Source organism: Thunnus albacares, chromosome 1 (genome assembly GCF_914725855.1).
Source record: "Thunnus albacares chromosome 1, fThuAlb1.1, whole genome shotgun sequence".
Classification (NCBI taxonomy): Eukaryota; Metazoa; Chordata; class Actinopteri; order Scombriformes; family Scombridae; genus Thunnus; species Thunnus albacares.
The window spans coordinates 28,837,528-28,858,342 of NC_058106.1; the positions used below are offsets into that span (position 1 = coordinate 28,837,528).

General features: G+C 40.9%; 2 protein-coding genes across 4 annotated transcripts; one reads left to right on the forward strand and one right to left on the reverse strand.

Moving 5' to 3' along the window:
- The first annotated feature begins 1,336 nt into the window (after positions 1–1,336).
- On the forward strand, positions 1,337–15,063 carry usp8 (ubiquitin specific peptidase 8). 3 transcript variants are annotated; one of them, XM_044353601.1, is made up of 19 exons: positions 1,337–1,468; positions 2,158–2,333; positions 2,965–3,109; positions 3,267–3,352; positions 3,484–3,625; positions 6,222–6,261; positions 6,409–6,580; positions 6,822–6,984; positions 7,106–7,247; positions 7,718–8,004; positions 8,111–8,614; positions 9,460–9,534; positions 9,714–10,012; positions 10,211–10,432; positions 10,520–10,730; positions 11,930–12,166; positions 12,282–12,424; positions 12,678–12,810; positions 13,414–15,063. In XM_044353601.1, the coding sequence occupies exons 2-19, from the start codon at positions 2,230–2,232 to the stop codon at positions 13,570–13,572; spliced, it is 3,264 nt and encodes a 1,087-aa protein (XP_044209536.1). In that variant the 5' UTR covers positions 1,337–1,468; positions 2,158–2,229; the 3' UTR covers positions 13,573–15,063. The 3 variants fall into 3 exon arrangements, with proteins under 3 accessions (XP_044209536.1, XP_044209553.1, XP_044209543.1); XM_044353618.1 differs by having other exon boundaries at positions 6,412–6,580; XM_044353608.1 differs by lacking the exon at positions 1,337–1,468 and adding an exon at positions 1,625–2,068.
- On the reverse strand, positions 14,672–20,405 carry LOC122983659. Its single transcript, XM_044353630.1, has 7 exons — positions 18,879–20,405; positions 17,909–18,115; positions 17,633–17,828; positions 17,314–17,538; positions 17,082–17,224; positions 16,295–16,430; positions 14,672–15,497 (listed from the first exon to the last, which is right to left on the reverse strand). The coding sequence occupies exons 1-7, from the start codon at positions 20,111–20,113 to the stop codon at positions 15,309–15,311; spliced, it is 2,331 nt and encodes a 776-aa protein (XP_044209565.1). The 5' UTR covers positions 20,114–20,405; the 3' UTR covers positions 14,672–15,308.
- Between the last annotated feature and the right edge of the window lie 410 nt (positions 20,406–20,815).

Here is a 20,815-nt window from a genome sequence, read left to right on the forward strand (position 1 = left end):
ACCAAACATACAGCCAGAGTCATAAATAACCATCTTCAGCAACAAGACAAACAAGGAGTCCTGCAACAGATGCAAATGGCTATAGATTTACTATGATGTTTAGATATGAAAAATATTGAATTATGTTACTATTCTAACTCATGGAACCCTGAAATAACTTACAAGAGGACCCCAAAGCACAAAAAAGCTTTAAAAAAAATGCAACTCTATACTTCTGTGTTTACCTCAGAGGAAAATATTGTACTATTACATTTACCTGACAGATAAATGTTACTGGTTACGTTGCAGATTCAGATTTTACTCACATCACGCGTTGAGGTACATTCAGGTACATTGTGCTAATAATACCTCTCTTTCACTCTTCACTTTTAAGTGAAAATTTGAATGCAGGACTTTTACTTTTACAGTATTCTTACTGTGCAGTCTTAATAGTTTTACTCAGGTAAGAAGTTTTGAGTACTTCTTCTACCACTGCCAGTACCAACATTTAGTTAGAGAAAAGATGAAAATAAAGCAAGACAGTGTAAGAGGCAAAGTAGCTTACACCTGCCCTGCTGTAGTCTTAAATTATCCTCACCAGTGCTTGTATGATGAAGCAATACACACCTTTACTGTAATGTCTGGTAAGTTTGCAATAAGGAAATAAATTCCATAGGGCATGGTAAGGAACCTGTTCCTCCACAGTTACACCATGCATGAACTCTTTAAATGAAACTAACTGCCTACAGGTGTTGCACAGGGTATGCTCTCTTAAAGGGGCAGCCACTTATTTGCCATGGTGCAAGAAATTATTCACTTAATGCTTAATTCTTACATTCAAACATAGAAAAAACATATATTTTAACCATAGCTTATTAACCGCTACACAAAGATGAATAAGAACAACAAAAACAAATTAATTCCAAAGTTTGGCTCATACACAGAGTTTAGCTGGGGCCCCCAAATCACTAATTCGGCCCCTGAACAGGACAGAGAAAGTGGTCAGTGAAGCAAAAAGTGATCTCCATGGAAAACACCCAACTGGCCTTTGTAAACAGTGTAGGGAGACAATGGAGCATGTCATGATTTAATGCGGGAAATATGAGGAAGAGAGAAGAATGATGACAGGTCTACGTAGGCTGGGGAGGGTGGATGAAGAATTTGACTGAATGTGTGGATTCTGTGAGGGGTAGGAAGTTGGTGTTTGGTTTCTCGAGAGAAACTGGATTAATCACAAGACTCTAAAGACATCAGACTATAGTCACGGATAAACCCAGTAGGAGGCAGTAATGCAACTCAAAGGATGCCAAATGCTGAAAAACACCAAAGAAGAAGAACGCGAACTCCAGAAGGTGGTAGTAATGTGACGTTAAAGGTGCCAGCTGCCGCAAAACATCAACGAAGAAGAAGTAGAGGAAGAAGAGGAACAAGGAATCAGGGATCAGCTGTCAAAAAAGTAGCTAAAGTGTAAGCAACGAACCAGAAAGAGGTAAATCTTCAAATCGACGTGAGCTTATCAAACTATCAGCCAGTAAATATGAGTGCGCATTATTACTAGAAGATATCAGAACATGGATGATTGCGGTTATAGCCGTGACTACCTGTGTTGTAGTTAAAATAGCTCACAGTAGCTATACTCAAACTGCGTGAGCTCACAGCGCAGCTTGCTAACTAGTAGCTAGCTGGCTAACTGGAACGGTTACGAAGCTAAGTTATTGTTTAATTAGCTACGTGATGTTTATGTTAAACTGGTGGTTGGTTTGTGATTCGCTTTAAATAACTTCGGTTTATTTGTCCTTTAACTGACCAGCAGGCATCCTGTCAATGCAGATATAGTCGCTGCTAACGTTAGCCAGGAAACTATTTCATGTTGTTGTCGTCAGTGTTGTTGATGTCCTGCGGCAGCAACAGTCTCTGGTAGCTAAGATGTGACTTCTTATCGATATGTCATTATATATATCTCATAGATATATCGATATGTCCTAATTCTGGCCATATTCAATGCTTAATGACAGCTAACGGTTAACTTAGTTTAAAAACTCAATTCGATTATTTCACCTCGCCGACGCGTTAAAGCTAATAATAAATGGTAAGTTAGCTGGCGTTACTCTTCAACCGATAGCTTGATGTTTTGGAAGCAGCGTGTGTTTACTTTGTTTTGCTGTCACATTTTTCCAGAGATGTCCATACACTGTGTACATCACTGAATGGTTGCCTGCCTGTGAGCTGTGATTTAACACACCCGCGAAGATGCCTGCAGTTTCCACCGAGGTGAAGGAGCTGTATCTGTCCACATCTCTGGGTGACCTGAATAAGAAGGCTGAAATTAAGCCAGACAAGATAAGCACCAGAAAGTATGTTTGAAGGATGGATTCACAATGTTTCAAGTCTGTCTTAAAATAACAGAGGTGCACATATGAACACTGAAAGAGGTTTTCCTCGCTGTAATCATTCCGCCTGTTCATACAGGTTATTAAGATCCCCTTCAAATGTGCTTTCAATGTAAGTGATGGGGGCCAAAATCCACAGTGTGTCCACACAGTCATTTTGTGCAAAAATGCATTAAAAAGTTTATCTAGAGCTTATATGAGTCTTCAGCAGCCAGAGTTAGTCATATCAAGTGGATATCTGCCACCTTTACAGTCTTTTTAGCATCAAATGACCTCTTTTTGTTTCCTTGGACAGCGTTTCCTTGTTGAACTGAGGTGGAAATATAGTAACAAAAAGAGGGACATCTACTCGATTTGACTAATTTTGATGGCTGTAGCCTCATATTAGCTCATGGATTTTGGCCTCCATCACTTACATTGTAAGTGCATTATAAAGGGATCATCTAATGACCAGTATAAACACAAGGAATGGTAACAGTCCAGTTTAACATGCACTTGTTATATGACACCAAAAGATCTATGAAAATGGTTTTCTTTTCTATCACTAAAGGTAGAGAATTAAGTTGAGTTTTTTTTCTCATTTACTGTGTTGCAGCTATGTTCAGAGTGCCTGTAAAATCTTCAAGGCGGCAGAGGAGTGCCGTCTGGACAGAGATGAGGAGAAAGCTTATGTACTTTACATGAAGTATTTAACAGTATATGACCTCATCAAGAAAAGACCAGACTTCAGGCAGCAACCGGTATAGTGACTTGTTTATCATTAAATGTTGTATTGTGTGTGTATGTTTGTTACCAAAGAAGGTGCAGTGTTTCTTATGTAAAGACTTGTTTACCAGTGGAAATGCATCAAGAATTGATATCTGTTATTTCTGATTAAATTTCTTCCAATGTTCACAGGAGTATTACATGACCATGCTCGGGACAACTAGCTTTAAAAGAGCCATTGAAGAAGCAGAGAAGCTCTCCGAAAGCCTTAAACTCAGGTTAGACTCTTTGCACAATTTATTAATGCATAATCTGTATAGAAAAAAAAGACATTAGAACACGAGTATGTAATCAATTTTTTTCTTTTTTATTCAGCTAATCTTTTAATATTTATCATATAATTTAACAGGTATGAGGAAGTCGAGGTTCGAAAAAAGCTGGAGGAGAAGGAGAGACAAGAGGAGAAGAAAAGGAGGGAGGAAATAACTGAGAAAGATGGTGGTCGAGGCTCTCCCAAGGTATCATCAGCAAACAAGAAGGACAGCAAAAAGGTAGAGATGTCAAATTATAAATATACTCTCATTTTATTTGTATGTTAAACTTAAAAACCGTGGCATACACTTAATCCCAAAGAGACTTACTTTAATCTTTACTTTTGTTTACTGTATTTTGTCATGAATCAGCTCAAAGTCCAGACAAAACAAGAGAGACCACACAAGTAATCATGGATTAAAGTAAAACAAATTTAGTTAAGCAATGGTAAACTATACACAGTTTACTGTGGGATATGTAGATCAGTAGTATCAGTATTGTGGTGAGAGCATGGATGAGACACTGTAATTTATGCAAGAGGTAAGGTGAAAAGCAAACCTAATAGAAACCAAAACAAAACCCTGCTAGAGAGAGGAGGCTCCTGGAGGAGCTTAGAGTGAGGAACCACAGGTGTATCCTGTGTGATTGCTCAGCTGATAACACTGATCTGACAGTAAACAGTCGTGCTGTTGTTGTAATGCAGCAGATCAGGAAAACGACCTGTAGAACAGGAATGACGGCACCAACAGCAGGTGTTCATATTTATTCATAAAATAAATATTACTGAATCATGAATCAATCATAAAAAAACACTCTTGTAACTTTTTTATTATTTTCTTCACTCCTTTCTTATTTTCTATTTCAAGTACGTCTCACCTCCTTCAGGAAAATATGATGTCGTACAGCTGCGTGTCTCCTATAATATCATCCTGAGCCTGTAAAGGACGTCAGACTTTCACAAACTAAATAAGCAATATTTTATTTAAATGTAGCCTCTTCTGTAGGCTATGTAGCTGTTTTTATTGCTCCTTTACGTTGGTTTTGTTTTTTCAGTAACAAAATACAGCCCAACACTGCTATAGATCTATAATCAAACAATAAAAAAAATGGAGCAGTTATCAGGTGTTTTCCTTCTAGCTATCAGTATGGAGAAATTATAAAGTAATAGGTTAACGTGTACATGAATTTTAAGTTTAAATGTATACTATGCAGGCTTTCCTGAAAAAAACAAAACAAAACAAAAAAAACAATGTATAGACTCATACAAAAATAATTCCTCTCAATCATCACTTATGATTCTGCAGAGACTCTGCCTCTGCCTGTATTTTTTATATTATTTTGCTGTGTTCAAGATGTTTCTGGGTGTCAACCTTTATGCAGTGGGTGTGTAGTCCCCAGTCAAGAACAGCGTACAGGGTGTGAGGTCAGGACTCGTAGCGTAGCAACCAGGTTACATCGCTGTCTCCGTCTCTCTCTTCTGCTCAGCTCTGCTCTCCGTCTCTTCGTCTATAAAGAGCTGCAGGTCTGTGTGTCTGTTTGACAGAGGGCGGGTCTGAGCTACACTAATGCAGAGCAGAGAGGAACACAACAGACAGGATGAAGCTGCATTCACACAAAATCCGGCAATATGGCACCTTCCCGCAGGGTTGTGCGGAGGTGTGGGTGTGATTATTTGTTCTTTAGAAAGTAACCGCTGTGAAACAATCAGAGAATAACGTTGAATTTATCTGATTCACCACTTTGTTCTTGCCAGTGCCACTTGCTCGTTGCTCGTTGATGAAAACGACTAAATACGTTCGTCAATGACCTTTGGTGTGTGTACAGTACTCTTTTCAATTTTATTAGACTAACTACTTTTATTTCCGTCGTTCAGAACAGAAAAATAAGTTTGTCATGTACTTTAGGCAACCAAAAAATTGGTTTCAAAACGTTTTATTGGCCGTACAGCTCTCATTGTTTAATAGTTTTAAAGAGAGTATTGAGCCGTGTTGGTTCAAAATAAATATGCAAATCAGAACATGTGTGGATGTATTCCTTAACTTGATACCATCAGACCAGACACTTTCTGCAAAGCTACATTCTTAATCATTCAATCTGTGTTTTTAATCAGATAATGATGATATAAAATCTGAAGTGAAATAAGTAAAAATATTGGTTTCCAGTCTAGATAGACTGAAATGTTCAATATAGTCTGATGGCTACAAAAGACTAAAATGCCAACGGTCTTTATTGACTTAAACTATGCTAAAATAGTTTGTTTTCTTTGACTAAGATAAGACTAAAATGCTCAGACTTTTAGTCAACTAAACTTGACTAAAAAAAGCAGGATGAGGTTGACTAAATATGATAAAAACTAATTAGGACATTTGACACAGGACTAAGACTAAATAAAAAAAAATAGCTGACAAAATTAGCACTAGTCTCAAAATGACGTTGGAGTCAGTGAGGACATCCTGTTTTGATGAATCCTTGCGTCTCTTCCTTCGCATCTCCATCTCGCATCCTTGCTGGGAGGAGCTGAGACGTGAGGAAGAGACATGAGTGAGGGAAGCGAGGAGCCATGTTAGCTTAATGAAAAACACCCGTAGTAACACTAGCAGCTTAACTATGGGGGTTGGTTTCTACATTTAATAATAGTGATGTCAGCTGATCCAAATCTCATGTCTGAATACCTCACCCAATAGACTTGCAAGTAGAATCTGAGGAAAATATACAAATGTCATTGATTAATGTAATGGTCTCATCATTTGAGGTTACTTAATGTAAGAGGGAATTAAGTTCATTAGAACTAGTCAAATCAACATTTTTGATACGATTTTTGTTTCTGTCTGTCAGGTAAAAGGAGAGCAGAATGAGTTGAAAAATACTTCAAAAGGTAAGCAGAAAATGTGTAGTTCTTCCTGAGATATTGTCGATCAAGAAACCCAGAAATTTTCTGCTATTAAGTGTGAAGCGGCTAGTTGTAATTCCCAATTTTATACATTTTTTTTCAATGTGCTGATTGAATGACTTCATCTGACAGCAGCGGTACCGCCCGGTGGCATCACAGCTGAGAAACTTTTCCATATGATGAAGGACCAGACGATTACAATGATTGTAATGGATGCGCGAAGCCACAGGGACTTCGAGGAGTCTCACATTCATGTCCCAGCTCAGACCTGCATCAGCGTGCCTGAGGAGGCCATCAGCCCAGGGTAAGGAAGAAGAGAAAGCAGTTTTGAGGACAAGGCTTCACAGATGGATGAAATGTTGGCTGAAATTGGTTATATTGTTCATCATCATTTACCTACCTGGCTTTGGCAGTGTGCTAATATTAGTAGTTGTGTCCTCCTCTCCTTTTGTTAACTAGTTTTTCTGTTTCCTACATTTGCGTCATTAACACAAACAGGGAATATTTTTCGAGCCCTCCTGAACTGGATTGTCATGACTTTTCAGAATCACTGTGAATCAAATTGAGGCAAAGCTGCCAGAGGTGTCCAAAGAGCAGTGGAGGCGGCGGGGCTTTGTGGATTATATAGTCCTGCTAGACTGGTTTAGTTCTGTTACAGACCTTACAATGGGCACCACCTTGCAGAGCCTCAAAGATGCCCTCTATAAGGTAACTGTGTGTGTGTGTGTGTGTGTGTGTGTGTGTGTGTTGCCATTTGCGCACTTGCCGCATGTGTATAAATAACAGCTGATTTTTTTCTCGTGAGTCATTGTGTTTTCACACTCCATAGTGGGACAGCATCACCATCCTGCGTAGTGAGCCAATGGTGCTGGAGGGGGGCTACGAGAACTGGCTACTGTTTTACCCCATGTACACAACCAACGCTAAAGTTCGGCCCCCTAGACAGAACATTACCAGCACCCTCCCTCAGTGTGAGTATAATCAGTGCAGCATACGCCTCCAGCTTTGGCACTCTGTCTTCACCAAGCACTGGGATGTTAGTTTTTGCAACTGCAAAGCCAGTGGAAGTGTTAATACAGCTGCTGTTATTTTATTTTAGGAAATTATAAAAACTTATGAATAAGTGGGTTAAATTTTGCCTACTCAGATGTCATATTCTCCACAAAAAGATGTCTTAAAATAAATGTTCTTACGTCGGCTATGTAATGCACATCATAACCATTGTGTTCCAGCTCAGAGTCAGCATTCATTTCCTGTATTTGCAGTGTAAAGGCTTACATAGTACAGTGAGATATAATCAAAAATAAATAAGAATATAGTTTTAAAAATGTGTGTTAATCTTGTGTTACTCATCTAGTGTACCTGGGCTTTTTAGTTTCTTCTGTATAAGAAGGTGATTCTCTCTTAGATTGTTTTTTTTTTCCTCTAATGTTTTCAACAGTAAACTTCAGTTACCCATCTCTTGAGGAACCAAAGCCTCCGACCCCGCCTCCACCAGAGCCTGAGGTTAAACCTGAGCCGCAGGAGCTCTCAGCTCCTCTGTTGGTGAACGGAGTTGCTCCAACAGAAGTCCCCACACCTACAATGTCTGTGGTTGCCGACAGATTACCGGACACTGTCGATTCCTCTGTCTCAGGCTCCACAAATTCTGGGCAGGACCTAAATAAAAGGGGACCTGCGGCAGGTACATCTAGCCAGCCAGCTGCCACAGCCAAGGCCTTCCCACAGGTACTATACTTTAAAACAATAGGAGAATACAAAAAATTAAGGCCTCAAAGTGTCTTTAAGCATCACTTATACTATCATCTTTTCCCCCCTTGTTGTCCTGTTCCAGTTTGACCGTACCAAGAAACCCTCTGTGCGGGTGTCAGATGAGCCGAAACCCAGCCAGAACGGGTCAGACAAGGACAGCACCCAGAACGGCCCAGTTATCCCCAACCGCTCCGTCAAACCATCCTTCAACCCCAGCACCTCTCTGTCTAAAGAAGAACAGAGTCGGATACACTCCGAGGCGGTGGCAGTGATGGAGAAGGCACGACAAGAACAGGAAAAACGCACCCAAGAGCGGCGTCTAGAGGAGGAGAGGCGGGAGAGGGAACAGAAGGAGAGGGATTTGAAGGACAGGGAAGAAAGTGAGAAGAGGAAGAAGGAAGAGGAGGAGAAAAGACATCAGGAGAAAAAGAGGCTGGAGAGGCAGAAGGCAGAAGAAGAGGAGGACAAAGAGAACAGGGTGTGGGATGAGAAAGAGAGGAAGGGAAAAGAGCAGAGCTCTGACACACCCTCAAAGAGTATGTCGTTGGACTCGCCTGCTCCCAACCATACTGTCAGTGAAATAAAAGTGAGTCCTGTCATCTGTCAATGGTGATCACTACTACAGGTTGATGTTTCATTTCACCCCTGTGTGCATAGGTAGGAAAGTGTATCAAAATAATAGGTTTAAAAATTGTCTTTATGCAAGTTACAACACAATCATATGATGTTATTGGAGACGTCTGTCCTAAATTACACAATAAGGAATAACGGTTATTGCAGGGACTTAAGTCTAGGGTCCCCAAATTGTGGATAAAAGGAAACTTGTGAAAACCTCACCTTTTCAAATGGTATTCTAACCAGCAAGACCACAATTGCACATTTCCGTAAAATCTCAACATATAGCCCAGCGATCAGATCTGATCAATTGCAGGATTTTAATCTTGGTTATGCTCCCAATTTCAGACCAAAAGACAATTATCTTTAACCTAAAACTAATATCTAATATACCCCTTTCATACAGCTGATCATGCATATTGTCATAGGTCATCAGTATGTGTGTTTAACCCACTTTTAACCCAGAGACTGCTGTTAATGACTGGTTATCTGCAGCTGTACTTCCACACAACTTTGCTAAACAAGATAATTACACAGAATTACATTACAAATGGTAATTAGATAAATGCAATAACTACATATGCAACAGAGGTCCATGCTTTGCAAAATATACAGAAACATTGGAGACACTTGTGTGGTGGTGTATGAATCATACAGTTTTATGGGAGCTGATGAAGGCCAGACATGTCAATGACATTGGGATTCAGAAGTACTCGTTTTATGCTATTCTATTTCTTTTGCTCTTACCTTAAAACATCCCTTATAATTATTTTTGCTGTAAACCTTTTAAGTGCAGTGTGCATGTTTATTCCACAGAGGGAGCCCCTGACCAGAGCAAGAAGTGAGGAGATGGGTAGGAGTGTACCAGGCCTGCCAGACGGTTGGATGAAGGTAACAGACATGTTTGAATATGAGCCGCTCTAAAATTGTAACAAAGTTGAGTTAGTTGGAGTCATTGAAAATAGACTGAGAAAAGAGAAATGTTCATTTAAATTATAATTATTTCTGTGTGTCTGATTCATGTCTGTCACTAGTAGCCTAATGCTTTATTGCTCCCTCGTTTCGGCTAGTTCCTCGACACCGTGACAGGGACCTACAGATACTACCATTCCCCAACCAACCGCGTCCACCTGTACCCTCCTGAGGTCACTGTTCCTCAGACCCCACCCTCCACACCGCCAACAGTCAAACAGAAGCAGCCACGACCAGCCGAGCCAGACCCCAACCGCGAACGAGAGCGGGAACAGTCCAAATTAAAACGCTCCTACTCCTCCCCTGATATCAGCCAGGACCTGAGAGAGGAGGCCCAGAAGAAGGCCACCGCCCCAACCACTGCTGCTACCATACCAACCATCAACAGAGAGACCAAGTAAGGCACACAGAGATGTTTTATGACACTCTGATACCTTCTAAAGCATATATTGTATTTTACATTAGTCCTGTAACACATAATACCTTTGTAACTTGTGACACTATATCAGAGGGCTGTTAACTCTATTGTCATATTTAGGGTTATAATTGCTGGTATCTATAATCAGTGTTCTCTCTGTACCTTTTATGTCTCCAGACCTCCCAGTACTAAAGTCTATTCTAAAGTGGAGATTGCACGACCTTCGGCTGCTAAAATCCGCAACCTGAATCCTACATTCGGAGGCCTGGGTGCATCCTTCACTGGCCTCCGTAACCTCGGCAACACATGCTACATGAACTCCATCTTACAGTGTCTGTGTAACACTCCTGCCATGGCTGATTACTTCAACAACAATTATTACCTGGACGACATCAACAGGTCAGGGCCCAGATAACAACTGTCAAGAGATGTGTGGAGATGAGGAAGATATTTAACATTTCTGCTCCCGTTCTCACCCTCTGACAGGTCCAACATCCTCGGCCATAAAGGGGAAGTGGCGGAAGAATTTGGTGTGATCATGAAGGCGCTTTGGGCCGGTCTGTACAAGTGCATCAGTCCGCGGGACTTCAAAATCACCATAGGGAAGATCAATGAGCAGTTTGCTGGTTATGATCAGCAAGACTCTCAGGAGCTGCTGCTGTTCTTGATGGATGGGCTCCATGAGGACCTCAACAAGGTAGTACTCACACTGGATGCCAAGAGAAAGAATTAGGACGCTAGCACCAGCATGGCATAAATTATTTTAATTTTTAAAAAGTTTAATCCACATAAGCTCACGCTGACTGAAATATTAAGTGAATAAATATTAATTAATTTATTCCTTTCAACCATGGCTTGCTAAGGCCTTCTGCTACCCCTGTATGTTGTTGCACGTTTGCCTTTTGATCATAAAAACTTAGTCTTTTATAATTTTCCTTCTTTCTGTTTTTTTTTCACTGGGTTTCATTTTGATGGCATATTAGAGAGTAAGTAAATAGCTGTGTGTCGTTGGTCCTCCTGCAGCAGTGTGAGTGTGGTATGTCTGCATCTGTCTGGTCTGATGCTTCATCAGAACCTCTGCATGTAGACCCAAGACATGCCTCCATTGCCTGTATCGACTGACTTTACTGGCTTCATTTTTATTTGAATGGAGGAAAGGACTAGAGAAATCAGGAAAAAAGGAGAAAATCAGACCATTTCATAGCTTGATATTTTACCTTTTTTCCATTTTTATCACGCTAAAACATCAAAAAGACATTTTTCTTAGCTAAGACCACTGTTCAGCTGTCACTGAAGATTGCAGCTGGGAGATAAAACCATGATGAATGTCTCCACCTGGGGGTCGACTGAAAGTAGTACATCCACCCCTTTTTACTTTTCAAACTGTTTACTCTCTCAAATGTAAAAAAATATGGTGCCATCTAACAACTGAGGACATGCATTTCTCATGACACACTCTTCCATCTCATCACATCTCTTTTGTGTGAAGTTCAGACCTGTCTGCCATCAGGCTGGCCCAGTCCCAGTCCACTTTGTCTCTCCAGGCTAATTGGTAATTCAGTCAGACTAATTAATGAGATAGTAATTAGCATTAAGTGTTAACTTGCCTCTCATATCTCCCTGCCCTTCATTCCGAGAGTGAACTGGATATGGCTGAACTGCATGCAAATGAACCTGAAAGAGATGAAATAGGTGATGAATATAAAGTCTGTCACTGAGGAATTCAGCCTGTAGCAGTTATACTCAATGGTAATTGCAGTATTTTGTGAGATATTTAACTACGACTGGAATAATCTGTATCTGTCACCAGCTTTGGTGGAGTCATGAAATCATGTTTTGCCTAAGCTGCAGTTGTTCCCGTGTGCGATCATGTTGTTTTTCCATCTCTGGTGTCAGGCGGACAACAGGAAGCGGTACAAGGAGGAGGAAAATGACCATCTGGACGATCAGACGGCAGCAGACGTCGCTTGGAGCAAACACAAGCTGCTGAACGAGTCCATCATCGTAGCGCTGTTTCAGGGGCAGTTCAAGTCCACCGTGCAGTGTATGACCTGCCACCGTAAGTCCCGGACCTTTGAGACCTTCATGTATCTGTCACTGCCTCTGGCCTCCACCAGCAAGTGCTCCCTGCAGGTCAGTCAAATGAATCAAAGCGTGTGTCCGGAGTTTATGTTACGCTTTAAGCTTGTCAGACAGACTGAGGTGTCACTGTACTCGACTGAAATGAATGTTTTGTTCTGTATCACAGGATTGTCTGAGGCTGTTCTCCAAGGAGGAGAAGCTGACGGACAACAACAAGGTGTTCTGCAGACACTGCAAAGCTCACAGAGATTCCACCAAGAAACTGGAGATCTGGAAGGTCCCTCCCATTGTCCTTGTGCATCTGAAACGGTCTGTAGTGATGCTTATACCTGTGTATATTTAATCATGTAGACTAAGAACAAATGCTGCCTACTTCAGTCTTTTTCAGTAGAGATATTTTGCTTGCTTTTTATAATACTCATTTCCACTGTTTGGAAAAGATGAAGAAACTTTGAATTATAAGAATTTGGAATAAATCCTAATCTGTTATATGTTTTTTGGGGGGAGAATTTCTTTCAGTGTTAATAGGTTGACAATATTATTCTCACATCGTTTCCTGCAGATTCTCCTATGAGGGCCGATGGAAGCAGAAGCTGCAGACGTATGTGGACTTCCCTCTAGACAGTCTGGATCTGGCCCAGTATGTCATCGGACCCAAGCAGAACCTGAAGAGATACAACCTTTATGGAGTTTCTGTAAGTAGAAGTGAAGTGAACTCTGTAGTAAATGAATTGTAGATAGAATTGTAAGCAATGTTAACATCTGCCAGCACTTTGCTTTTACAGTAAATTATCCATGAAACAATTGTTTTTTAAACAAACGAAAATTTACTCATGAAAACAAACAAGAAAGGAGGATAAGAGATGCAAAAAATACACAGCACACAGCAATGTAGTATTATTACCATCACTGTGTAGTAATATATTGTACATATTCTTTAATGCTGCCAATCATTTGGTTGGGAAAGTCCATAAAAAGATGATAAAGGGATGTAAAACTTTTTTCTTGCCACTCAAATAAGCCAATATCAAATTATTTCTTGTACTAAACACAGTGTAGATGAATCCTCCTCTTGGTTAATGTTTTTAGCCACTTCAAAGCAAGATGAAAAGGCAAAAGCAAGGGTACAAAAAAGAAAATAACCTGTTTTCATAGATGAGAATAAGTTTGCAGACAGCTTGATGAGTGCGCAGATCAGAACTGCAGCCCTGATGATTCAATAAGTAACCCATTAAATGATTATGATATGATTATATAGCCGTTGAGATGGCTTTAACTGTCGTCTTCTCCTCTGCCAGAACCACTATGGGGGCTTAGATGGCGGCCATTACACAGCCTACTGTAAGAACAGCATCAAACAGCGCTGGTACAAGTTCGATGACCACGAGGTGTCCGAAATCTCCACCTCTTCCGTCAAGTCCTCCGCGGCCTACATCTTGTTTTACTCCTCCCTGTGACGGAGCTGCAGGACACAAAAGAGAGAGAAAACACTACAACAGAGCAGTGACGCTCAAGCCTAGAGGTTGTTTTTTTTTTTTTTTTCTTTTTAAGATCACAGCTCTGAGGACCTGGTGCACGGAGTTGCGGGTTGACTAGAGGGTGCACGCGAGGAACGCACTCGAGCAGGTGGCTGTGAAAATCCTGTCTGTCCTAGATGGGAGAGAGGAGAGGTGCAGGCACACTGTGCAATGCTTCAGCTACTAGAGGACCCTATAGCTGTTAAAACATGCCGTCTGTTCATATTACTGATCATCTAGAGACTAAACAGATGCTCCTTTCACTCTGACACTACCTTCGATGGCTGTGTTGTAGGGCTGACAGCTGGTTCAGATGCTCTTCACCCTCATTTCTGTTGTGCTCAGCGTGGATGGCCGTATAGCAGAAGTGATCCTCAGCTTTCTCGTACTGTGTATACACCGGGGTTAACAGTTAGACGGCATGTACATACTTACAGATGCTGATGTTGCACATTCAAAATGTAAATATTCAAGGGCAAAGTGTTTATCTGTTAAGTGACCAAATTTTTTTTTTTTTTTTCCTTGAAAGTAGCAGCCATTATAGTATCACCACATTCATGAAGACAAACCATGTGTTTTAAGGGTTAAATTCTATAGCCTTCTAATGTTTAATATGATCTTTAATCACATGGAAAAGGCTGTGAGCGTTGAATTTTGCGTATTTCCTAAAGGGAAGTGGGAACTGATTGTTGCTTGTTCATATTAGCCACATTCTTGCACTTACACAATATGCAATCAGTTTAAGTTTTTTTTTTTGTAATGTAGAACGCATCATTTAACTGCATACATTAATACTCGACTCAGAATGCTTTAAAAACGATATCGATGCTGAGATCTTGTTCGTCTTTCTCGGTCCAGCCAGTGCGGATGCTACCTGCTTCTATAAAGTAGGTTGTAAGATTTATTCTCTGTTAAAACACACTTAATTATTGACTTTATATCTCCAGTGCAAACAAAAAAAAAACTATTTAGAGGACAAATAACTGGCATCTTTTCTTGGCTTTTAACAACGATGTTGGTTTTTTTTTTGAAAAAGTAGGTCTCAAGGAGGCTGAAATTTAGATTTATCTGATTAATTTTACTTCTGTGTTCAGTACTGACCCAGGATGATATGAATATGTGAGAAATTGACCTTATTCTCTTTCACAAGTGTGTTAGTGTCAACACTTACTGCCTGCCTGACTGACCGACTGACCAACGAGAGCAAGCACAAAGTATACTCACATTTTTCCTGAACGGACCAGAGATCTGAGGTGGCAGGATTTGACTCTACTTCCTGAGTACAGTTTTCTTGCCCAGCATGAGATTAGGAACTTTTATTTTCTTGTACATGTTGATTTTATTTCTTAACGCTCTAAAAATTGTTTCAGATATAACAAATATATTAACCTTATCAACTCATGACTATTTATTAAAACTGCTTCAAATTAGCGTTTGTGTGTGGATGATTGTTTTATGGTATTTTTAGCATAACATATTCAGTGGTGCAAACATTTGGCTGTAATGATAACACACAAGGCATTGCTAGTTCATTTCATTTATTTAAGAACATAATTATAAAGCCACCAAGAAAACAAACATCAGAGATGTTGCCTGTGCTGAGGAGCAGATTCAAACTCAGGGGAAATGGGCAGAAAGCCAGTCCCGTCATGGATTAAGCCTTGTGGTTAGAGAGCTCAGAGTCCATGGATCTTTGGCTTTTGGAAGGGTTTGCGGCTGTAGAGCAGCATGTAGGCATTTGCAGATTGCACAAGGCTGTCCTGTACCTCTCTGACCGCTGAGTCGTCAAAACAGTGCCAGGTGCGCAACAGGGCGTTGCGGCACAGAGCTGTGTAGTGACCCATGTTCAGATGACCTGTATGGTTCTAGAGAGGGAAGAGTTACTTTATATGGACAGCCCCCAGCAAATATAGAGGACAGAAATAGTAAGAAAAATGCTCATTTAATGCAAATATCTTTTAAATTCTGACATATTTTATTCAAACTTAAGCACTAAAAGGTGTTCCTGCTCTTTTATATGTAGCCATTTTAGAATAAAATACAGTCTTGACATGATCTTTTGTTTAAAAGCACATTTGAAACAGTTTTTGCAGTTTTCATTTACTGCAAAATGCATTGTAAAGAGGATATAATGTAGCTGCAGCACTTGATTGCCATACTAAAATATGTATGATGTCATACACAAAATACAAAAATCAAAGAAAAACTGTCACATGATGTAAAAAAATCAAAACCCTGAACAATTAATTGACACTTATAACCAATAGATGACAGATTTTATGTAAAATGTCTAATTAACAATTCCATCTATCCATGTTACAACTGCCCAGTGTAAAACAATGAACAAACGCTCCACTCACTCCACTGTTTTTATTGTCCCTTTAGTTTGATGTTTGGAGAAGAGAGAAGGAGGACGAACAGATTTTTAATAAGGTAGCTGAACATTTCTTGTGGAAAAACATGTTGGACACAATTTATTATTCCAAGTAGAAGTCTTTTATATGTTCTAAAACCTGTCTGGAGGGGATCTTTAACCACACCGTCCGGATCTAAATCATCAGCCAGGACTGCGTTTGCTGCTTTGAAACTCGCAGCCAAAAGATATTAAAATGATCTTAGCAAGGAGGGCTTCTAATCTATTTGTCTGTGTGTGTTCACTCACCACAACAGCGTACAGACGGTACGAGGAACATGAGGTGTTCTGTGCTGAGCTGGATAGAAACGGGCTGAGATCAAGCTTCATGGAGAACACAACGTTTGTCCTCAGTTTCACCTGGTTTTTCCCCTTACAACCAAACCTGCAGAGGATATAAAGATGGCATTGATTTAAGAGGATATTACTGGTTTACAGCCTCTTGAATCTAACTAATACCATCAACATTCACTCTCCAGACTCTCCAGGGTATCTGCAGTATTTAGACTTCCTCATAATGGAATACACAACTAATGTTGGTGCATGTAGAATATTGAATTATTATGTGAATATATGGACGATTTATAGTCAATCATCCATAATTATATTTATTATTTACCATTCATCTTCTTTTTCTGAGCTTTCACATGTTTGGCCATTCGTCTCTCTCATTAACAAGATGGTTTCTGCCCACAGAACTGCTGCTTAATGTTGTCATGAGGGTATCTCAGACTCGTAAAGTTATTTATGAAAGCATAAATGAAGACCAAATGCAGACTATCTGAGGCATGTTGAAGTATACTGATGATTGGAGCAAAAGGTCTCTCATACTTGCAAAAATCGACGTACTGTTTATTTATGAGACTCTGTTGTCTAATTAACATATGACTTAACTGTGAGTCGACAGCCATGAATTGTATCATGATCAAAATTTAAAGTAACTATCTCAAGCACTGGATCATAATGACCTCTTCAATTAAACATTCACCCTCACTATGAAGTTATACCTAACCGGTGCAGTTACATTTCTACCCACCGTTTCAGGTGCAGCATTAGTATTTCAGGGGGTTTGTCCAAAGTAGTTATGACGGCTGTTTCTCTCCTCAGCCCACACGCTGAACACAGCATCTGCTCTCCTCCAGTCAGCATAGTCTGCTCAAAGAACAGAGACAAGCAGTCCTGTACAAGATAGAGACACAGTGAGGGTGAGAAAATGCAAAACAATAACCGCAATGTCTAGAATATGATATGCATATGTTAAAATATACCTGAATGGAGCACTTGATGGTGTCTGTAGGAATTGGTAAGGACAGCACAGTGAAGGTCTGTGCGCTGTGTGCCTGGTGATCGCAGTGCATGCAGAGGGTCATGTAGCCCAGCTGGCCCTCAAACAGATTTGAGACGATGGTGGACTCTGTCACCGCCATGGCACAGTTTCTGTTCTGGTCTTTTCTCGGCTGTTTTATTGAGGAGCGCATCTGATGCCTCCCAACCTTGTTAACATAAACAAACAGATTCACTCTGAATTTTTTAGCTTAAGTGATTTGCCACAGAGAGGCACAGCTTGAGTGGTAATGGTTACCACACCTTTTTAAGGTCATCATGGAGTGCATTGAGGAGGAAGAGCAGCAGTTCTTGGGCGTCCTGCTGGGAGTGGTTGTTGAACTGGGGGAAGATGGAGCACAGCACAGTCCTGGCCTCCACAGGGGCACAGCTGGAGCTTTTTCCCAGCCACATCTCCTCCAGCAGGCGGACAAACACCAAGGCCACCCGGCACTTAGACCTGCATGAACAGAGGTTAGACCACTGGGAAAAATGACTGAAAAACAGCCAGTCAGAGAAACACAGAGACAGTGGTCTCACCGTGCCAGCTCTGTGCGAGTGTCCTGATTGAGGAGGTTCTCCACTAGGGGCACGGTGGAACACAGACACTGAAACACAGCATTTAAGTAGCACGAGTTTCCAGAGTTGTCCAAACCGCACACGCCTGGAGTGTTCCACACCTGCAGACTCATTGCAGAGCTGCAGCCTTGTTTCTCATTCTCCATCACCGGACCACTGCTATCTTTCCTGCAATAGCAACGACACCACAGGAAAAACAACTACTTTTTCCTCTGCAATGTTGCACAATGTATTTTAACCTAATACATTATCAATATCAAAAAGTTAAATATGTGTGTCAGCTAATAGATAGTTGGTTGATAGAAAATTCAAGCAAAAAAGTTAAGTTGCTATTTTTTCTGCTTTATAACATTGTAAATTAAATATCTGCAGCTGTTATACTTTGGCTGAAACTAGGCAATGGGAAATTGTCCCTTTTTTAATTAGGCTTTTTCACTATTTTCTGAAATTTTATAGACTAAACAATTAATTCATCAAAAACATAATCAACAGATAATTGGATAATTAAAATAAACAATTCTTAGCCACAGCCCTAATATTGAAAATAATAAATATCTTTTTACTCTCCTTTTGTACTATGCACACAATTAACCATACCATTAAAACATTATTAAAGAAGTGTATATTAATTAATTAATCATGCTATTTAATTCATAGAGCATAAATATGTAGTGCACAACTGTCCCTTAATGACATCACCGAAAATATGTGCAATCCTTAGATCATGTACAATAATTCCACATCTAATTGTTTGTTGTACTTGATTAATGACAGTCCTCACTGCTCTCCACACACAGCTTTGATTATAAAGTATTTTAGTTCAAACACTTTCAAGAATTGAAAAACTAAGTATAACTCTTTTGTTTGCATTGTTTTTGTGAAGGGTACTATTAGTTTGAACTGAAACACTGTAACAAACAGTCAGACTAACCTTTGCTTAGGAAGGTTTGTTACACTTGTCTCTGGGTATGAGCTGCTGTTTAGCCGGGGCAGGACGGGCACAGTCACACTGTTGTCCACGGCCAGCTGAGAGGCCAGAGTTCTGGTAAACTCCGTCAGGTGGACCTGCCTACCTGAGCTCTGCAGAGTGTGCAGCACAAATGTGTTGATGCAGATCGCGTGTAGCGTCACCCAGAGACCAGGGAGAAACATGTCTACTGCTGATCCTTTTAGGTCTGACAGAAGGAACAGAGCAGGTCCAGTCCAGCCCTGCAGATGAGCTACAAGTTGGGACAGTGAGTCTTCAGATGTCCGTTGGTGCTTTGACTTGACTGGTGGAGATGAAGAAGATGTTGACTCTGTGACTGTCTCTTTAACAGATGGAACAAAATGAATATTGACCCCTACGTTAGAGAAGATGTCTGTGAGTTTTCCCTCCATCCAAGCAGAACTGTCCAGCTGAATCAGGTGCCTGTGGCTGCAGAAAGGTGTCAGCAGGTGGTCCACTACCTGCTCAACAACAGGTTTCCTACTGCGCCTCAGGAGCTGCTCTGGACAGTACAGGTACATGTTACAGATGAAGCCTGAGCTCATGTCACAGAGAACGGCAAGATAGAGAGAGCAAGGAGTCTGTTGGTAGGAAAGTCTGTATTTCTTCACAGCCAAGTTCTGACCAGGTGTGTATAAGGTCTGGTAGCGCCTGGTCAAGTAGCCACAGAAAGCAGAGATGGTCTCCAACTTTTCTGCATCCTCCAGCCTGGTCAGAGACAGGAGGCTGGTCTGGAAGCTGTTTCTTTTCAGGACACCCTGCCATCCCTCCAGCTTCAGGGTCAACTCAGAGCCAAAGCTGCAGTTCTCGCCCACAGACAGACCGCTCTGTAGAACAATAGAGAACCATGTTAACGCCTCGGCATACTCCTCCTCAGAGAGATCTGTGCTCTGCTCCTTGCTCTGATGCTTAGCTCTTGTCTTCACACCAGCAGCTCTCCTGACCAGCTCCCGGACGGCTCCTCTGTCCAGCACTTCCAGCAGGAGCTCTCTGGCTGTGTAGTAAACCTGGTAGGTGGGACCAGTCTGAATCCGGGTGAATGGCTTCACTTTTTTGGACCTGAAGATGTTGGGCAGACACAAACCGTCCGTCTGGGAGTCCCCATGCAGCTCGTCCACTAGGTGGCACTCCTCTGACATCCAGGTGCACTCTTTCACTGACAAAGCCTTGGCCTTCATCTCTGCTTGGTCTAAGAAAATGCCATCTCAAGATAGTGATAGCTTCTCCCACAACAAAGACCTCTGATCTGAAACCAGCATGACACGGCAACAGATAAGCCACAAAAACCCCCCCTCAACTTCTGTGCGCTGAGGTGGATCTCTTATCCTATAGGGTGTCTGATAAACTATGTGCGCTGGGTGTGTTGGTCTGCTCTCAGGTGAAACACATTCTCTAACACTCATGAGGATCTGCTGTTGAGGTAGATCACCAGGGATCCTCTGCACCTACACAACTGTGTCTTGGCAACCTATAAACATAACACTTTGACCGCAGTGCAGCTCTCATGACATGCTTTTGTCCTTTTGTGTGTGTTCTCAAGGTTAAGCTTGACATTTAGCAAACCTTTTAAAGCTAAGGGCAACCATGCATGATATCCATTTCTTTCAAACGTCACAGTGTTTGTGAACCTGAGCAGCTCTCCCTCACATAGAAACAATCTTTTCTACACTCCTCCGGATGGCCCCTGTCATTAAGAACCTATTTAAACTTATTTTAGAGGCTATTTTTTTAAGCTTATGTTACAAAGACAGTTGCAGTAGTACCAGTGACAAAATATAGTAACATAAAATATTCATGTGACTATATTTTGTCACTCGTACTGGTAAAACTCTTGTTAATATTTTTCCTACTTTCCCTCCAAATCTGGAAAAGCCACTTCT